General features: G+C 40.0%; 1 protein-coding gene across 6 annotated transcripts in view; it reads left to right on the top strand.

The window, feature by feature from the left end:
- Positions 1-8,202: 8,202 nt before the first annotated feature.
- Ccdc88a (coiled-coil domain containing 88A) overlaps positions 8,203-20,420 on the top strand; it is a 162,281-nt gene continuing 150,063 nt past the window's right edge. For all 6 annotated transcript variants that reach the window (XR_003736777.2, XM_028891525.2, XM_028891527.2 and 3 more), the window contains exons 1-2: positions 8,203-8,353; positions 8,449-8,549. Coding sequence is in view for 5 of the 6 variants with exons in the window: in XM_028891525.2 (XP_028747358.1) it covers positions 8,291-8,353; positions 8,449-8,549 (164 nt within the window). In the remaining variant the exon portion in view is untranslated. The remainder of the gene's footprint in view (positions 8,354-8,448; positions 8,550-20,420) is intronic.

Raw genomic sequence — 20,420 nt, 5'->3', positions numbered from 1 at the left:
GGGGCTGGCAGGCAGAGAGAATATACAGAAGGAGAACTCTGGGAGGAGAGGAGGAGGAGCAAGAGAACAAGGACACTAGGGGCCAGCCAAGGAGTAAGAGTGAAAGTGAGATACACAGAAGTAAGAAAAGGAAAACGCCCACAGGCAAAGGTAGATGGGATAATTTAAGGAAAGTTGGCTAGAAATAAGCCAAGTTAACTCCAGGCATTATGATTAAGAATAAGCCTCCATGTGTGATTTATTTGGGAGCTGGGTGGTGGGCCCCACAAAAGAGAAAAAACAACCAACAACAATTAGTTGCCTGTAGTTCTTTGTATGGAGTGGGTACCCAGGAAAACCCTTTTGTGTTAGCATATCTACTGATACTGCTATTGTTCAGGTAATTGTTTATGCAGCCATTTCTAGGAGAAACTGTTTCAAAACAGACTTCCTGGCATCCTATCTCTAACCATCTTCACACTCCCTCTTTCAAGATGTTTCTGGAGCCACAGATGAAGGAGCTGTGATACAGATGTATCAGCTGAGGTTGGGAACCCCATGATGCATTGGTCTCTGTATTGTATCCAGTTGTGGTTTTCTCTGATGTCTCCGTTTGCTGTAAAGAGGGGCTTCTTTGATGAGGGGTGGTGGCTAGACTTACCCAGGAAAGGTGGCTTGAACACAGAAAGGGCTTACAGACTGTGGCCTTTGAACTTCTTAGGAGCCTCTGTGGGGCTGGAGAGATGACTCAGTGGTTAACTGCACTTGCTGCTCTCGTAGAGGACCTGGGTTCAGTTCCCAGCACCCACATGGTGGCTCACAACCTCTGTAATGCAGTTCTACAGGACCTAATACTCTCTTCTGGAATTTGAGGGTGCCAGGCACCCAAGTGATATACATGCAGGTGAAACACACACATAAAATAAAAATAAAACATTTTTAAAAGCCTCTGAATGTATCTACTATGTTAAATATCATTTAGAACAAAGATAATGATATAATTTCTTATTAAAGTGGTCAATTTATACTCAGAATGCATTCTCAAATGAATATTAGTAGATTATAACACATTTTTAGAAGATGTTCATCAAAATGATGAAATGACCTGGGCCCAGTGGGCTATGGTGTCACCTGTAGGCAGGAGTTGCTAGGGAGGCAGGATCTTCCTGCTTCCACCAGCAAAAGTAAACCCTCCCTCCTTTCAGGTCTAAGCAGGAAAACTGATAAGAGCCCATCTCCAGAGCAAACAATAAAGAAATATACATACTATGGTAGTTTGTGTATTTAATAATACACTACTACTACTACTAATAATAATAATCTCATAGGGAGTGGCACTATTTGGAGATGTGGCTTTGTCGGAATGCGTATGGCCTTGTTGGAGGAAGTGTGTCACTGTGGGGGCAGGCTTTGAGGTCTCAGATACTTAAGCCCAGGCTCAGTGGCACACAGTTCTTTTCCTGCTACCTGCAGATTAAGATGCAGAACTCTCAACTCCACCTCCAACACCATGTCTGCTTGCATGCTGCCATGCTCCCCATCAATATGATGATGATGAACTTCTGAAACTGTAAGCTGCCATCTCAATTAAAGGAGTTGCTTTGTAAGAGTTGTTACAGTTATGGTGTCTCTTCACAGTAATAGAAACCATAACTAAGACATATATGAAAACTAAGAATAATTTGGGTGTTGAGAAGCCCAATTCTATTACATATTGACTTGAGAAAAGTAAAAGATTAAATGATGCCTGTGTGTGGGTTTAAGATTTTGTTTGGAAAAATTTGTAAAGGCTTTCTCGAGGGTTTATTTTTTTATGAATTCAATGTCCTGGGGCAAATCATTTAGTCCTTAAATTTCACTTGAAGCAATAATCTCTAGCTAATGTCTCTCCAAGGTCATTAGCTAATTACAAGAGCCCTCAGAAGCTTCTTGCTATGAGTTTCTTATGATGTGGACCTTAAATATTTCCCAAGACCTATGTGCTAGAGGATTGGCTGCCAGTGTATGTTGCTTTTAAAAGACCGTGGAACCTGTGGCCTGTGAAATGTGTTGGCAGGTAAAGGAGCTTTCAGGCAAGCCTCATAACTTGAGTTCTAGCTCTAGGACTCACATATGGAAGGAGAGAACCCACTTCCACAGGTTATCTGCCACCAACCCCCCCCACCACACACACCATTGAATCTACTCCTAACACAAAATAAAAGTTTTTTTTTTGAGGGGCTGGAGTAGGGTGGGATTGAGACAGGGTCTCACTATGGTCTATATGTCAGTATGTAGATCAGGCTAGCCTCAAACTCATAGAGACCTGCCAGCCTCTACCTCTGGAGTGCTGGGATTAAAGACATGCTATCACACCTGGTAAAATAAATAAGTTTGAGAGAGAGAGAGAGAGAGAGAGAGAGAGAGAGAGAGAGAGAGAGAGAGAGAGAGAGCAGAATCTATAGGATATGAGGCCTGATGGGAAAAAGCGAGGTCCTGTGTACTGTGCCCTAGAAGGGACCAAGGTGCCCTGGGGACCTCCTTCCTCTGCTTTTGTGCCTGACCATGAGGTGATCAGATTTTTTCCCTTGTTCTCCCCACCATAATGTTCCGTCCCCACCAGAGACTTCAGAACAATAGAACCAAGCAACCATGGACTGAAGCCTCTGAGCTTATGGACAAAAATAAACTTTTCTTCTTTTTTAGTGGATTGTCTCAGGTATTTTGTTGTGGCAATGGAAAGATAAACTAACATGTAATTTGTGATTGTTAGGATTCTTTTCCTCCTCCTCTTTGTTTTTTGTTTGGTTGGTTTTTTCTTTGTCTTCTTTCCTTCCTCCCTCCCTCCCTTTCTTCCTTCCTTCCTTCCTTTCTTTTTTTGAGACAAGGTTTTGCTATATAACCCAGGATGGTCTGGGGCTTGCTATGTAGAGAAGACTGGCATTGATTCCATGATCTTCTGGCCTTGGGCTAATTACTGGGAATTTAAACCTGTCATCCTGATTGAGAGAAGATACTTTGATCTACTGATGGAGGTGCCTATCACTGAAAAGTGTGACTCTGGACTTCGGAGTGCAAAGACAAGCAGAGTCACTTAGAGAAGAGCATGTGCCACTCACATGCCAAGCACATTCCACTCAGAATTTACAGAAATAAAGTGGGGATTACTTACTATGTAGCCACGAAAGGTGAGTGCTCCGTTTGCCTGTAGTAAAGAGGTGACGTCACCTGCCACGGAGAGGTAGAATTTGACTCTCAGAGGATGAAGAGTTTATCTAGCTAACAGGTAGTCTAGAGCATGAGTAGCGGCACAGGTGCTTGGAATGTTGTATTGAATTTGAGACTGTTCACTGTGGAACACAGAATTAGGGCATTTGGAAAGAACAGCTGATACTGGATTGAAAAAAGGACCTCTCTTTTCTTTTCTGTCATTTCTTGTAGCAATAAGTTCAGATGCACAGCACATTATGAAAGCAGTATGCCCACTTTACAACTGAGGGAAATGATAACCAAAGAAGTTAGACAATGTGGCTAATCCTGATCTTTCTCTTTCAAAACTGTGTTGGGTTGTCAAGACCATATTGTACATGTGTTATTAGTTGAGCCTGAAAACTTATTTCTTCCATCAAGGGGCTCTTAGAAAAGTCTACAAGAGATCAGATTTCTCCTCTTCCTTTCCCTGTCCTTCCCTCTCCTGTTTTCCCTCTCCCCCTCTCTATCATCTATCTATCTATCTATCTATCTATCTATCTATCTATCTATCTATCTATCATCTATCTATCTACCTATCTATCTCTATCTATCTATATCTATCTATCTATCTATCTATCTATCTATCTATCATCTATCTATCTACCTATCTATCATCTATCTACCTATCTATCATCTATCTATCACCTATCTCCTCTGTCTCTTACTTTCTCACTCTCTTTCTTTTACAAGTCATAATATGCTGTCCAAGGTGGTCACAAACTCACTCCTGTACTCAAGTGATCTTGCTGCCTTAACTGCTCAGATAGCAGAGACCACAGACATACGACCAAATGGAGAATGGATGTTCTGGTGATATAAACATTCTTTTCATGGGGCAATGATACTGTTTTGTTTTAGAAAACTTTATTGAGATATAATTTATATCCTACATATTTCATCCATTTAAGGTCTACAATCCAGTGACTTTTAAACATATTTACAGAGTTATCTGTCTATTACTAAAATCGATTTCCTGATATTTTTATTTTCTCAGAAGAAAATATCCCTGCACTCCCCTCCCCAAACATTCCTGCTCCAGCCCTGGGCACCACTAACCTTCTTTATTCCTCTATAGTGCTGTCTCTACTATGGATATTTACAGAAATGGAATCATGCAATTTGTTGTCCTTTGTAACTGATTTTTTGCTTAGCGTAATACTTTCCAGGTTCATCCATGATATAGCACCTCTCACTACTTCATGTTGTTTACCAAAAGATTTGTGTTTCATTCATATGGACAGTTCAGATATTTCTACTCTGTGGTGTTAAATAATGGTGCCATTTTACTGTTTATAGATGTGATTATTTCTGCAAATTTGTACTTAAAATATTTGTTTTATATTGGAGGTTGGTTGGAGGCAAGTCTGTTACTTCCTATAGTATAGATCAAAATACACATTGGTTGTGGTATGTATGAGAGCTCCTGGTGTATAGCTTGTGTTACAGATGTGTAAAATGTGATGGGGATGCAATTGTAATACATAGGATGAAACTTTCTGTAATGACTTTCCAGTGGCACACTCCAGCCATTTGCATTGAAGAGAACTGCTCAAGTAACTGAGACTCTAAGCAGAGGAAGTATTTTCCCCCTAATGTCTTTTCCTGTTAGATTTACTATTTTGAGAAGGGATAGATACAAAAATGTCTTCCAAATACAAAACAAAGGAACTTTAAAGAAGTCTTTAGAAATATCTTTCTAATTGAAAGGAGGATAGAAAACTTTTGCATTTAATCTTACAGGATGTTGCAATTCAAAGACACTTAAATGGTGCTTAATGCATAATCCCTCCTTTGCCAGACAGAGAAGTTCCCTGATTGCACTCTTGAGATATTATAAAACATTTCTAAGGCTGCTACTAAACTAAAGAATTGTAAATTGGTAGGTTTTCAAATAAGTTCCTGCAGACCTCAGTCTGGTCTAAAGTTTCCTGTTTTTACAATTAACTCCTCATGTTTCTTTGTTGAAGTGTGTGTGTGTGTGTGTGTGTGTGTGTGTGTGTGTAACCTAAAGATAGACCAGGAAGCATCTGGACCATCTGGTTCCAGAGGGGAATCCAGATTTCAGTGAAGGATGGGTTGGATACTAAATGTAATTTGGATAACAATCCTAAGTTAATGTAATGTTCCTGTTCTAACCCTTCAGTCAACACTATCCAGAATATATTTTGCCTGATAACACTTGTCAGTTCTTCCTGGGTTTTCACTCTTCAGTGAAGCAGGTTCGCCTGTCTTAGAACAATCTGGGTATAAGAAGGGACCCTTTCATGTCGTTAGGTTTCTGAGGCATTACAAAGAGACGTAAAAACGTTAGGCACTGGTGCTCCTAAAAGCCACGCTTCCATCCTGGTGCCAGCTCTCCTGCTACATCTCACTTGCCAAATAAAGAACTGTGATTAAGAAAGAGTCAGCAAGAACAAAAGGAAAAGATTTCTTGCAACCAGGATGACTCAGGATGTGTGTCTAGGCCAGGGAAAGGCAAGTCTGTGTTCTCGACCACATGAATGCATTCTAATTTGAATTAAGATGATTTTGGAAGGATATTTGTTTCCAGATTCTCCAAAAGCAAGATATTTATTCTGGTTTTTTTTTTTTTTTTTAAAAAAAACGTTTCATTTGTTTTTGTGTATGGATGTTTTGCCTGCCTGTATGACTGTGCACCATGAACATGCAGTGCCCACAGAGGAGGGAGGAGGGTGTCGATCCTCCAGGACTGGAGTTACAGATGGTTGTGAGCCACCATGTGGGTGCTGGGAATTGAACCCAGGTCCTCTTAAATGCTGAGCCATCTTTCCAGCCCCAGTATTTCTTCCTGTAACTGTAGAAGCTGTGATATTTCAAGCTTTTGGTAAAGATTTCACGTTTGGGGGAACAATGATGAAAACACACACCAATCACAGTAATAGAGCATTTGTTGTGAACTGCCATTGCATTGAAACTTACTGCTTTTCTTGCTTTCCATATGAAGTGGGAAGCACAGAAAGGCTCAGTCTGTGTCTAGCTTCACACAGCTCGTGAGTCTTGCCATCAGAGATCCAGGAGTCAGGCTCCAAGGAATTGTGCTATTAATCCTGTATATGATAAAACATTTTTACTGTTAACTTAAAATATGAGGGCTGGAGAGATGGCTCAGCAGTTAAGAGTACCAGCCGCTCCTTCAGAAAACCTGGGTTTGATTCCCAGCACCCACATAGTGGATCACAGCCGTGTGTAACTCCTGTTCCAGGGGATCTGATGCGCTTTTCTGACCTCCATAGGGACCAGGCACATATGTAGTGAACACATATACATGCAAGGCAAATCATCCATACAATAAAAATAAAATAAGAGATACAAAAAGTACACATCAAAGTAGTAGTCAAAGTAGATAAGTATATATAAATACCATACAATACACAATGCATTGTAAAATCACAATACTATATTGTTTTGGGGAAAAAAAGTGTTTGACACTCCATTTCATCCTAGGTGTACTATATATGATAAGGAATGACATTTGGACATAAGGAAGAATAATATTTAACTTGCTAGGGAACTGTTTATTTTGATGGGTCTACTAGTGCACAACATAAATGATTTTTGATAAATGTCACACAACTTGGATGACTTACAAATATTTTCTCTTGTGGCTCTTAGTTTTGGATATTTTTCGATGACCAACCAGTCAAAAAACAATGCCTGAATCACGGGAGCTCCAGTTAGGGAATGCCATGTTGAAAGGCAGCTTTGGTTACTCAAAAGCCTAAATTTCACTTGAACTTTCAAGACTATTCTTGTTTCGAGGACGGCTTTTTTGTTTTGTTTTTCTTTTTCAGGGAAAGAAGGAAAAACACAATCGACCCTCTCTTCCGCCCTTCCAAGATGTGCCTTTGCTTTTTGCTGCAGTTTTCCTATTCCTTTTCGCGGACGAAAAAGCGTGTTTAACAGAGCAAATGGAAGTGTCGGAAAGAGGATGTCTGCATCCCTCGTGTTGAAAAGAGATGGGCTTCGTTCCCCTTCCTTCGCACATCAAAGCAGGCACTCCGGGAGGAAATAAACCATAATTAGGCATGAGCGAACAAGCAGGCAGACCCCCTTCCTCAGCCTAGCCCATCCCCGCCCCCTGGGCCCTGGCAGCCGTCCGGGGCGCGGGCGCGCCGCGGGCCACCGCGGCAGCTGCAGCACCCGCGCCCGCTCGCCGCTCGCCCGCGCGGGCCGCCGGGATCTGGGCGGCGGCGGGCCGGCCGGGGGCGCGCGCGCGGGGCGCGCTCATGCAGCGGTTTTCTTCTCCCACAATCCAGAGGCAGCGGCGCGGAGGGCGGGGAGTCGGCGGAAGGATACGGGCGCGGAGGGAGCGGCGCGCTCGCCCGGCCGGCCGGCGGCGGGCGCGGGTGTGCTGCGGCACTGCGGTTCTGAGGCCGTTACCCCGGCTCCTCCAGAGGGCGGCGGAGGAGGCTGGAGCGCGGCGCGGCGGCGGGGGAGCGCCCGGGCGTCGCCGAGGCACCGCAGCCGGACGGTTAGGGGCGCGCGTCGGAGCCCCCGGCCCCGGGCAGGGCAAGGGGGCTGAAGCGAGCGCCAGGCCGCGGAGGGATGGTGAGCGCCCGGCGCGGGGCGAGCCGCGCCTGAGCAGGCGAGGGCTGCGGGCGGACGCTCCCGGCGCCCCGTGCCCGCCGGCCGCTGGAACGCCCGGAGCCGCTCGCCCAGGTCCAGCCCGGACGCCCCTCAGCCTCCACGTTGGGCTCGATTCCTCGGCGGCCGCGGCGCTGGCCGGCTCCCTCCGGGAGGGAGCGGGGCAACCTTGACGGGCTTTTTGTCTGGTGCCCTGGCCGCTCTTCGCGTCCTCCTCCTCCAGATGCCTTTCTTCTGCCCCTCCTCTCCGGTGCAGACACTGCCAGCGCCGGCTGCGGCTCTGCGCGGGATTTGGGCTGGTTTCCCCTGGGGGGTTTTGAGGAGGGAGAGTCCTTGCCCCTCTTCGATGGGATTTTCCTCCGCTGCCGAAATGGACTTTCATTGATTTCGTCCTACTTCTACGTTTAGTGACCAATTCCCTAGGCGTATTTGTGGTACTTCCCCTTTCCCCCCTCCCGAATATATAATCTGTAAAATGGAGAACGAAATCTTTACTCCCCTTCTGGAGCAGTTCATGACCAGCCCCTTGGTCACTTGGGTAAGTGAGATGTCCTTTATTGTATATTTTGCTGTGTTATTTGTGGCTGCAGAGAGGAGGTGGGCGTTAACGTCGTGATACTCCTTGTGTTCTAGGTTAAAACGTTTGGACCTCTGGCTGCAGGAAATGGGACCAACCTGGATGAGTATGTGGCCTTGGTGGATGGGGTATTCTTGAACCAGGTCATGCTCCAAATGTAAGTGCTTTCTTCTCTTGGTAACTTGTTTTCTTTGAAAAATAACATACTTTGAACTTAGATTTCACGTCTTAAACCCATAATTTGGTTCTTTGGCCAGAAAAAAAAAAAATCAGGTGGTTTAATTGGATCTTAGAAGGAATGGTAATCTTATGTGCCCATCCTGCTTATTAACCAAGTAGTTACACCTCTTAAAATTGAGAAACTTTCAGTCTTTCACTCTGCCAGTCCTGTCTGTATTGACATTCATTGTCTTCAGCGCTGAAATTCAATCCACATTGTGTTATCTTTGGTAATTTGGTAAAATAACGGGGACAGAGAAATCTTGTCTACGAGAGGAAAAGACTTAACTGTCAAGTTATGAGCAAATATGTTCCTTAAGAACCTTTTAAATCTAAGAATAAATGGTTCAAAAATTGAAACTGGTGAAGTTTAATATTTCAGAAGTGAAAAATTAGTTAAAATTACTGATTGGTCAGGAAGAGTTCTGTAGCAAGCATTGTAAATATCTAAGTCTGATTAGCTGACTTATTGTATTTTTAATGAATTATTAAATTGCTTAGTATTTGGGGAATTATTTAAAGATTTTTGAGGTTTATGTAAATAAGTGAAGTCTTGACAGCTAGGTTAATTAAATCTTTTGATTGTCATATTGAGTTCCTGCTAAGTAGAAATGTGGGTTCTGAGATAGAAATTGAATACTGGAAGCATATTAGTACTTAAATCAGAGAAATAAAAATGACTACATCTTATTATGGTATTGTAGTGCTTCAGTGATTGTCACTCGCTGATATTACAGTTGAGTTTAGATACTTCCTTTTTAATAGAGTCTTATTACAAGAGTAATCTCATAACTTTTGTTTGAAGATACTTCTGTCTTTTATATATGTGAGAAATTGATGCGTATAAATACTGTTATTTGAATTTGTATGCTATTCATTTTGCATATGTCAATTTCGTATTTTATGGGAAGTGATTTTTCTTTGTACATTTTCTATTTTAAGAGGTTTGTGCTGGTTGGTTTTTTTGTCATCTTGACACAAGGGTCATCATGGAAAAGGGAACCTCAGTTGAGATTTAAAATGACTGTCATTTTTGCCTGTAGGCATGTCTGTGGGGCATTTTCTTGGTTGCTTGATGTGGGTGGCCCTGCCCACTGCTGGCAGTGCCATCTCTGGGCAGGTGGTCAGTGGTGTAAGAAAGGTATGGGGGGGGGGGCAGTAAACAGCGTTTCTCCATGGTCTCTGCTTCAGTCCCTACCAGCAGCTCCTGCCGTGATGTTTTCAGTGAGGAACTGTTACCTGGAAGTCCTCCGCAAGCTGCTTTTTTTCTGGTCATGTGTTTAGCACAGCAGCAGAAAGCGAACCAGCACAAGTTTAGAATTGAAATACATGAGGTTGTCCAGCGTTGACCTCCGGGTCCTCAGAGATTCCTGTGCTGTTTGCATGTGTGTGTGACCCTACAGGAAGTACTGTTGTTTTTATACCTATTCCATAGAAAAATTGTTGTGTGTGTAGGCACTTGAATTAGCTAAAAAATATATGTATTTTTTTCCTTAGAAAGGAAAAAAGAATGTAGACATTTTCAGGATTAGTGCATTCTTAGCAAATATTTATAGAATTACTTTTTGTTTGACATATCCTACTATTTCCTAAGTAAAATGATAGAATACTGTAACACTGTTGTAGGAGGGGAAGCTATTATAGATACTCCCAGTTTCCCTTATGTCTCTATATCTGTTTAATTTTAGGCAGGAAAATTTGAATTTTGAATGCTGAAATCCTACCAAAATAGGAAAATACATTAATTTTTCACCTTAAAGTTTTTTTTTTATTTAATGTTTTTATTTGTTTTTGAAACTTAGTACTTGGGTGAAGAGTTAAGAATATATTAGCTGTTTTCACTTTGATTTCACACTTTAGTTTAAAAAATATATGTATATATATTGAAAATAGTGATGTTCTAAAAGAATAGTAGCCAGGTTCTCCCTAGCCCCTTGGGAGGGGATGATCTGCTTTCCAAACCTCAAATCTACTTCTGTGTTTTCTGTTCCACCTCTCAGCTTCTCTAAATGATGTTTAGTGTCCTGATTCTGTTCTGAATGACCTATATAAGGGAATAAAAGGAAAAGAAGTATTTTTTTCTTTCTTAAAATAATTTGTTAAAATTGGGTCAATACAAGTATGTTTAAGTGGGAGAGCAACAAAGTATCTTATTACTATTTTGTTTGCTTATTTTTAGGTACAGAGTCTTGTTATGTACCCCTGGCTGTGTAGATGAGGCTGGCCTGGGACTCTCAGAGCCACTTGCCTCTGCCTTACAGGTGCTGGGATTAAATGCATGCTCTACCATGTCTCACCACAATACAGTGTTTTTAAGAACTATATTTTGCCAACAGTTAGTTAGAAATTGTACTGTATAGTTTACTCAGTTGACTGTATGATCTAATGAACTCTATTACAATGCCAGTTGAAACTCTGCCATGAAAGGATAGTTAAGCTAAAGATGAACCTTAGTTTAAAAAATTTATAGATTACATTTGGTTATAGAATTTATGAGCAAGAATCCTTTGTAAATGAAATGGTGTATTTTTCTTTGTGTTCCTTATACTTGAAGTTTGTTTAGTTTCTTGGATCTGTGGGTTTCATTTTTACCAAATTTGGAAAAAATGAAGGCATTGTTTCTTTAAATATACAATGTGTGTGTGTGTGTGTGTGTGTGTGTGTGTGTGTATATACACATGTCTACATGAACTTGTCTTTTCTCCTTTTGGAAGTCCAGTTACATGTATATTAAGTTCTTAGATGTGGTTTTAAAGCTTATTGAGAGGTTCATTGGTGGTTTTGTTGTTGTTGTTTTTTTCTTTGATTTTGAATAGTCTGTTGTGATATTCATGAATCTTTTCTATTATGTTTAATCCTACCCAGCATGTATTTCATTTCAGACATAGTTTACTCTGTAGAAAGCTTGCCCATTATAGCTCCTATGTTTAGATTTTTCAGTTTTATCCCTTTAGAATATAGTTATAATTGTATTACTGCCATGTCTCCTAATTCTGTCATTTCATTAAGTTGGTTTTGATTGATTTTTCTCCTCAGTATGGATTATATTTCTTTCCTTTTTATCCTGGTGATTTTTATTAGATGTCAAATATTTGAAATTCTACCTTCTTGTTAGATATTGGATGTTTTACTGTTCCATAAAATACAGAAATCTTGAGCTTTGTTCTGCGATGTATTTAAGTTACCCAGAAACAGTTTTATCTTTTCAGAATTTGCATTTAATTAATTAGTTAATTAATTAATTTGAGACAGAGTCTCTCTGCATAGCCCTTACTTTCCTAGAAGTTGCTATATAGGCCAGGCTGATCTCACGAAGATCCACCTGCCCCTGCCTCCCAAGTACTGGGATCAAAAGTGCGCACCACCATAGTGGCTGTGAAGTTTGTTAGGAAGTGCTTTTTTGTACTATTGAGTCAAAACTCTCTCCCAAGTACTGTGATTGGTGGGAACAGTAACTGTTTGTGTTGTTACCTGAAATAACGTTTTGGTTCTTTCAATGCCTTTGCATAGTGTTAAGGACACTTACATGTACTGACAGGAACTCAGATGAAGTCTGTAACTGTATTCTCTGTGGTCTTCTCCTCTATGATATCCTGCCATGCGTATTTAGCTGCATTGCCTCCAGGATTAGATCTCTCTACTCAACTCAACTCAGGGATTCTACTGCATTACCTAGGTTTCCTCCTCCCTGTTCATGGACTGGAGATCTTGTAGGCAGTAAGATGAGGCTGTTGTTGGGTTCATGTTCTATCAGGGATCATGGTTTTTGTTGCCTCATGTTCAGTGTCTTGAAAAATATTTCATATGTTTTGTCTTCCCCTGGTGCCCAGTTGTTTCAGGAAGGAGGGTAAATTTGCTTCTTGTCAAGAAGTAGAAATCAGTTTATATAGTTTAATTACATTTTTGCTCTTATCTTATTGCTTTCATATGGAATATAGATTTTTATTAGAGGAAGCTTAGTACTGAAATTTTTTCATTCAAAGTATTCGTTAAGAATAAGAATATTTATTATATCAATGATGCTGATGTTAGCAGTTTGGACCCAGACCCTGAAAATGAGAAGATGACTTCTTTGTCACATTCTATTAACCTTGTCTTAGAATTTTTACTTTGTTCACTGATGGGGAATCCATTGTATTTAGAGATAACTCTTGGATTTCATTGAGTAGTTCCTTGAATCAAATAATGTCAGAGCTTGTGACATAGCATTTAGCTATCTTTAAGTAACAGGAGGGAAAAGCTCTTCAGAGCTCTAGAATGAGAAGCCAGCTGTTCTCTGTGCTTCAGGGCATTTTCCTACTTTAACTGAGTGAAATAGTCCTTCACTGCACTTATTAGATATATGGCTTGATATCAATAAAGAAGAAAAATACTCTTCCTGTGTTGTGTCTCCCATGAGAGGAGGTGCGCATGACAGGCCATGGTTTTGTGTGGAACTGTAATCAGGAGTGCTTTCAGTTCCGGTTCCAGGAACTGTCAGGATGACATCCAGCATGTTGAGAGTTGTTCATTCAAGAGCATTCTGAGGTGATGGACTGTTTCTCTGTGTAACTAATCCCTGCACTTGAAGACTTAGGAGAACTAGAGAAGAGCAGGTCTATTAGTTGTTACATACGGGTATGCATTTAAGTATTTCACCAAGAATTATCTTTGTAATGTTAAGTATGGGGAACATTCTCACAGGATAAATAGAAAGTAAGACCAATTCTTAACTGTTTTTTCAAAAAGATACTTGTTGACTTTCTTTTAGGATCTATGAAACAGTTTGATACTAACTGGGGAGTAGTTTCAAATTAAAAACGAGATTTGAGATTTTACTTTATTAAGACATTTAATTTAGTCAGTAATAATGTTTTTAGATTGATGTGATATAAAAATAGAAATCATAGCCTTAAGATTTAAAGTGTAGATTTGTTATTTTAATAAAATATTTAACCAGTTATTAAAGTTGGAAAATAATCTTTAATAATCTCATTTCTGATTTTACTTCTATGCTTTCTTCATCCTATGATGATGTTTTAATAATTCATAAAAGTAGGTTAATGAAAGGAGATCTGCCCTAATATTTGTGGGACCTAGGGCAGACATTCATTTATAATAGGTATAAATACTAAGAGACTATAAGACAAGCTAGCAAATGGTTAAATGTATTTTAGTCTTTTACCATGATACATATATCATTATAGTATCTTTAAAGGGTTCACATTTAGAATTAGTAAAATTTAGAATTTATAACCATTCATAGTAGAGCATGATTGAACACAGACTCCTTTCATCATTCCTGGCTTTTTCTGTTACCACAAAGAGGTTTCATGCAAAGGCATGCCTAGTGTGTCCAATTGAGGTTCTCAGAATCCCTTCTCCAAATTACTGCTCCTTTGCACTTGTCTGTCCATAGGACAGACTTGGGGGAGAGGTTTTTTGTGAAGTTGGGTTAAAAGTGTCATCTGCAAAAGAGGAGTTGGTATGTATCAGTTTGTTTATATGGACTTCTTATTTAGTGGAAGTGTGTGGCCCAGTGAGGCTAAGAGTGGAATTCAGAACAGAAATATTTTGCCAGCGTCCAGATATAATACTGGGTGAGATGGATGAAGAGATGGTTCATTTGAAAGGTCTTTTCATTAAGTGGGTAGTTTCTGAGTGCTGACTGCTAGGTCCTGGGATGTGCTCATTTCTCTACCAATGAAGTCTTTTATACTAAGTAGGAGGAGGATCTTGATACAGCATTGGCCTAAGGAGGGAAGTGGTGTCTCTCTCTACGTGGAAGAACTTTTGTAGAGCTAGGATGTGGTTAGGTAATAGAGTGCTTGCCTGGTGTGTAAAGGCTTGATTCCCAACCTTGGGGCAAAAAGAAACTTTTTTTTTTTTTTTTTTTTTGGTTTTTCGAGACAGGGTTTCTCTGTGTAGCTTTGCAACTTTCCTGGAGCTCACTTGGTAGTCCAGGCTGGCCTCGAACTCACAGAGATCCGCCTGGCTCTGCCTCCCGAGTGCTGGGATTAAAGGCATGCGCCACCAACGCCCGGCTTAAAAAAAAAAAAGAAACTTTTTAAGGAGGACATAACTGAACTCTGTGTAAAAATTTTTTAGAAATGATCAGGGTGAAAAGAAGGAGTCATTAACAGTCAAGAGTAGAAGGAAAGACATTTTAAGCAAATGCAGTAAATAAAAAGCATGGAGATGTAAATAAAAGTGGTAAAATCAATGGGCCTGAGGGAAATGGGAAAATGCAAGGCTGTTGGTGGGAAGTCACGAAGGTAGTTAAAGAGGAGGACAGGCCCATTTGAATTTGGAAATCACATATTCACACTAGAACAGCTAGTCAGCATGGTTGGTTAAGCAATAATCTTTAGCTGCTCAGGAACTGGAAAAATATCTATAAAATTGATTTAGAATTGGAAATATGGGATAGAAGAAAATATAGATTCTAAAGTGAGTAAATTATTTTTTGTGTTTATTTTGTTTTTGGTTAGCATACATCATGGGTTTCTGTCTTAGGGTTTCTGTTGCTGCAGTGAAACGCCATGACCAAAAAGCAAGTTGGGGAGGAAAGAGTTTATCTGGCTTACACTTCAGCATTGCTGTTCATCACTGAGGAAGTCAGGACAGAAACTCAAACAGGGCAGGATCCTGGAGGAAGGAGCTAATGCAGAGGCCATGGAGGGAGCTGCTTACTGGCTTGCTTCACAAGGCTTGCTCAGCCCACCTTTTAATAGACCCACTCACCTTGGGCTGGGCCTTCCCCCATTGATCACTAAATGAGAAAATTCCCTTACAGCTGGATCTCATGGGGGCATTTCCTCAGCGGAGGCTCCTTCCTCTCTGATGACTCTAGCTTGTGTCAAGTTGACACACAAAACTACTCAGTACAGTTTAATTGTATCATTTTATGGATAATAAATAAAAATAATTGCATTTTGTTCATATTTTCTTCCCTACTACACTCCATCATCTTCATGCCTTCCTTCCTCTTTTCTTCTTTCTGCAGTTAGTTCTCCAGTAATTGAATTCTTTGGTAGTGGTGTGAGCTTTAAGTGAGGAGAAAAGCAGATGGTATCAGAGGGGCTGGTAGACTAGAGCAGGACTCAGACTTTTTCCACTGATGACCTCATCTCACTTGAGAAATTTTTCCATGAGCTTAGCTATATAGCTATATAAAATAGGTATGCATATCAAGCATTTACCAAGAATAAATCAGTAATTTATTTTAAAGCAATTATTTGATATTTATATAACTATCATTTATTAAAAACAAAAGCAAATTCACATCTGATGATAAAGATATATTTATTTTTTACATAAAGAGTTAAGTCTTGGCTGAATATTTGATACTGTAGGATGTAAAGCATCTTCAACATTTTTCAGAGATGATCAATATTTTGATAGGGCCATTAGAAATTCTGATTTTATCCCAAGCCAAAATTCATTGAACAGCTTTAAAAATGAAACTCAACATAGCAATTTAAAAAATCAAACATTCTAGCATAATACCATACAAAAATACACTAATTTGATACATTCTGAAGAATGGTTATAGTATTTGTTTTCCATAATTAAACTACCATTAGTTCCATAAGATCAGGGAACATTGTATATCCATTCAAAACAGTGACATTTATGGCATACAATAGTCGTGAATCTGAACCAAGATGTTTTAGGCAATAAGTTCACTGGCATTGCATGGTATGATGACATGCACAGTGCAGCACCCATGTTATGTTTAGAGTCAAGGCTGAAGTGAAGTTTTATGATGCAGTGCAGGTAAGTGCTGCCAGAGACATCTTGGTTTTGTTAGCATTTTATTTTGATTTCAGTTTTGGATGTTGTGTATTCAGAAACCTTTCACTGTTGCCAGATTTTTTTTTTTTTTTACCCTATATTTAGTTATGTGACTTCTCTATGGGATTATAACCCACGTTTTTAAGAAACTGGGCCTAGGAAACATTTTGGCATTTTCTTACAAAACTAAACTTTGTCTTACCATATGAACTAGCAATTCACTTCTAGAAATTTGTCCCAATGAGGTGAAAACTTGCATTTTTACACAAATGACAGCACAAAAATATTTCTGGGACCTTTATTCATAGTTTCCCCAAACTGAAAGCAACCATGATATTCTTTGTAAGATAAATGTATAAACTTTGTTGTATCCATACAATGGAATAATGGACAATAATTTGCAAACCCTGCATTCAGTTTTATGACTCCATATGGGGTTGTAACTCACAGTTTAAGAGTTTGGGACTAGATGTTGCAGTAAGAATGAAGGAAGAGTAGGTTTTAAAAGAAGTAAGATGAAAGGGGGTAGAAAATTGAAGTTGTAGGGAATTGGAGAGTGTGAATAGTGATTAAGGCCAAAATTAGACAGTTGCAACAGGTACACAAGTTGACTGGAGAAAAGATAACCAAGTTGAGAAGGAACTCAGTTCATTCTTCTTGATCTCTCGGTTACCACTGGAGGTAGAAATGAATATGAATTCAAAATAAAAGTAGAAAACAAGGCAGTGATTAGCTAATTTAACAGTGTTGTTACAAAACAATAATTTTGTATAAAAACTGGTGATTTATAGGTTTATAAACATAATCTTTGCATTTTTGGTTGTGAGCCGTTGGCTTGTAATGGCTGAGCCATCTCTTCAGCCCACAATCTTTATATTGAAAAATAAAAATTTGCAGAATGTCTCAGTAATACTTCAGTAAAAATTGTTAGTATTACCTTTTTTTTTTTTTTTTTTTTTGGTTTTTCGAGACAGGGTTTCTCTGTGTAGCTTTGCTCCTTTCCTGGGACTCACTTGGTAGCCCAGGCTGGCCTCGAACTCACAGAGATCCACCTGGCTCTGCCTCCCGAGTGCTGGGATTAAAGGCGTGCGCCACCACCGCCCGGCGTTAGTGTTACCTTTTAATGTGACTTAATTTCCTAGTAAAGGCTAGAGAAGAAGTTGAAATTCACTGTGTCATTGGCAACATAACCATTTCCCTGCCCTGGGCACTGAGAGAACAGGGAAGGTGCTTTAGTTTTAGGTACTGGGTCTTAGTTTTTTGTTGAAACATGGGTTATTTACAGAGAATAAATGATAAGAAGTTGTATAGAAATACATCTTTACAAAGTCTGATTAAAAGAATGAATGAACTATAGTAAAATTCCAGATTATAGTTATTGGGAGTAGATTAGTTAGATCAAATACTTACATGGTAGGTTTGGCTTGTGGAAGTGTGGATACTCATGAAAACCAATGTATGGAAGAATTTAGATTTGAATCAATCCTTGAAGGACAACTGGATTTGGATAATTATAGACAAGAAAGGTTATTTTACATGTACATTATATATTATACTATTAAACATTATATTACACATACAGAAGTATAATGGGGATAAACTGGATTATGGCACATTTGAAAATTAGCATAATTTGGGTTGTATATAACATTCATTTGATAACCATTTGTAATTTCTTAATAGGAGATTAAAATATTGTTTTGAAAAATCATTTCAGTCTTAATTTACATAAATAGATTCAGTGTGTAATTTAGGATATACATTTGATGTTTAGTATTCAACTTCATGTAATCTAATTGAACATGTACCCTATTGTTAAATATTGAGGATATATCATTTTAAATTGTAGGAGTGCTGAAAAGCTAAGGTAGGGGACAGGTAAGAGCAAGTTAGAAGGATGGGTGATGGTGTGATGGTGTGATGGTTGTGGCCAGGTCCTAGATCAGATTGGGCTATGCAATTGGAAAAGGAACAGATTAAGAGCCATGGCAAGACAATTGATAACATTCTAGATCAAACGTGTAAAAGACAGTATAAAAGATGATGCTAAGACTGAGGTGGAGCAGTATTTTTAGGTATGTATCTATAGGAGAAAATGTTAATTAAAAAATGTTTAATTTGCCTTTATTATTTATTTTCTGCACCTAAAAGATTTAAATATATAAAACATCATGTGCCTGGTTTTGTTTGAGAACATTATAGTAGCTGTGTGTCTTAGTCAGGGTTTCTGTTGCTGTCAAGAGATACTGACCACAGCAACTCCTACACAGGAAAGCAGTTCCTTGGGACTGGCTTGGTGTCAGAGATTCAGTCCATTTCTCATGGTAGGGAGATGTGATGACGGAGAGTGGTACATATAGATGCAAAGGCAGCAGGAGAAAGGAGACACTGGCGAGGCTTGAGATTTTGAAACCTCAAAGCCCACCCCCAGTGGCATACTTCCTCCAAGGCCACACCTACCCCTGCTGTGGGGTGTCCTGTATGCTGTGAATCTATGTTGCTATGATTGATTGATAAATAAAACGCTGATTGGCCAGGAGCCCGGCAGGAAGGATAGTGTAGGTGGGACAAGGAGAGAGGAGAAGGCTGGGTGGAAGAAGGCTGAGTCAGGAGACGCTGCCAGCCACCGCGATGAGAAGCACGAGCCACATGGCAACTTATAGATGAATAGAATTGGGTTAATTTAAGATAAAAGAACAGATAGCAAGAAGCCTGCCACTGTCATACAGTTCATAAGAAATATAAGTCTCTGTGTGTTTAATTCAGTCTGAGCGGCTGCGGGAGCCGGGTGGACACAGGAACTCCAGTTACAACCCCAGACCACACCTGCTAAGGCCTGTCGGGTAGCACCACTCTCTAAACCAAGCAGTCAAACCTGTGAATGAGCTCAGGGAGGCCATTCCTAATCACCACACTGCATATTTGCACATTTGTTTAAATTTTCCTTCCTGATAAATTGCATATTTCACTTTCAAATTCATTTAGTAAGTATGAACTTAAGGATGTATTACAATTATTCTTTAGGATGTCAGAATACTTGAGGTCCTGCATTTATATAATTTATCTGGGAGTCAGCAATTTTCTAGAAATCAATTTGCATTTTATAAAAAATTAAAATATTATTACTATTGTGTATGTATTATGATTAATCCAGGTGAGTCTATTACATGGGTAACTATTGGTGCAATTATTATGGCCACTCCACGTAGTTAAAAGGAAGATTAATTTAGTGGGTAACTTACAAAAAAGGGAAAGGTAGGCCGTGGGGTCTGGGGAAGGTGTATCGAAGTCCAGCGGTGTTCTCTGGAGCTCTGCTCGTCCAGGGTCCAGGAACATAGAGAGCGCTCGCCCATCCAGATCTTGGGTCTCTCGGCGCCTCCCTTGGCCCCGCCTTGTAGGCGTGACAGTTGCCAAAGCCTCAGTGGGGGTTGGAACTTCCACATCGAAGCTGGAATGGCCGCCCACTACAGGTAACAGAATTTATTAAGATATAAATTGAGTAAATACACTCACGAATACAGAATGGAGTAGACAGCTGAAGTCTTGTGATCTGACCAGGTATGAATCCACCTTGCAGGCAGGAACAAGGAGAAGGGGCATGTGACCCTTCTCCAGCTCCTTATAAGAGGTCATGTACGACTTGGGAAGCACCTCTTCCTTTGGGCCTTATAGCCCAGGGTCACGGGTGGGGCAAATACCACTACATGTATGTGTGTTCCATGGCACATTTGTGGAGGCTAGAGAACAGCTTAGTTACCTCCTCTCACTCTTACGTGGGTGCGGGCATGGAACTCAGGTGATCAGGCTTGTATTGTTGATCAGCTAGCACTGCTGTCGTGAGCCATCTTGCAAACCCAATTCACATTTTACTTGTGATCTTTGTGTCGTACTTGTAATAATTGGGAAGATTCAAAGTTGTATCTGTGCTGAGAGGTGTAAAGCACTTCTTTAGAGTTAGTGCAGTACTGATTTCAGTAAATTTTACTATTATTGAAAGAATCATAAATCACTCTGCTTTATAATTATTTTGTAA

The sequence above is a fragment of the Peromyscus leucopus genome, chromosome 10 (genome assembly GCF_004664715.2).
Source record: "Peromyscus leucopus breed LL Stock chromosome 10, UCI_PerLeu_2.1, whole genome shotgun sequence".
Taxonomy (NCBI): Eukaryota; Metazoa; Chordata; class Mammalia; order Rodentia; family Cricetidae; genus Peromyscus; species Peromyscus leucopus.
This window is presented reverse-complemented; position numbering and strand designations above follow the sequence as displayed.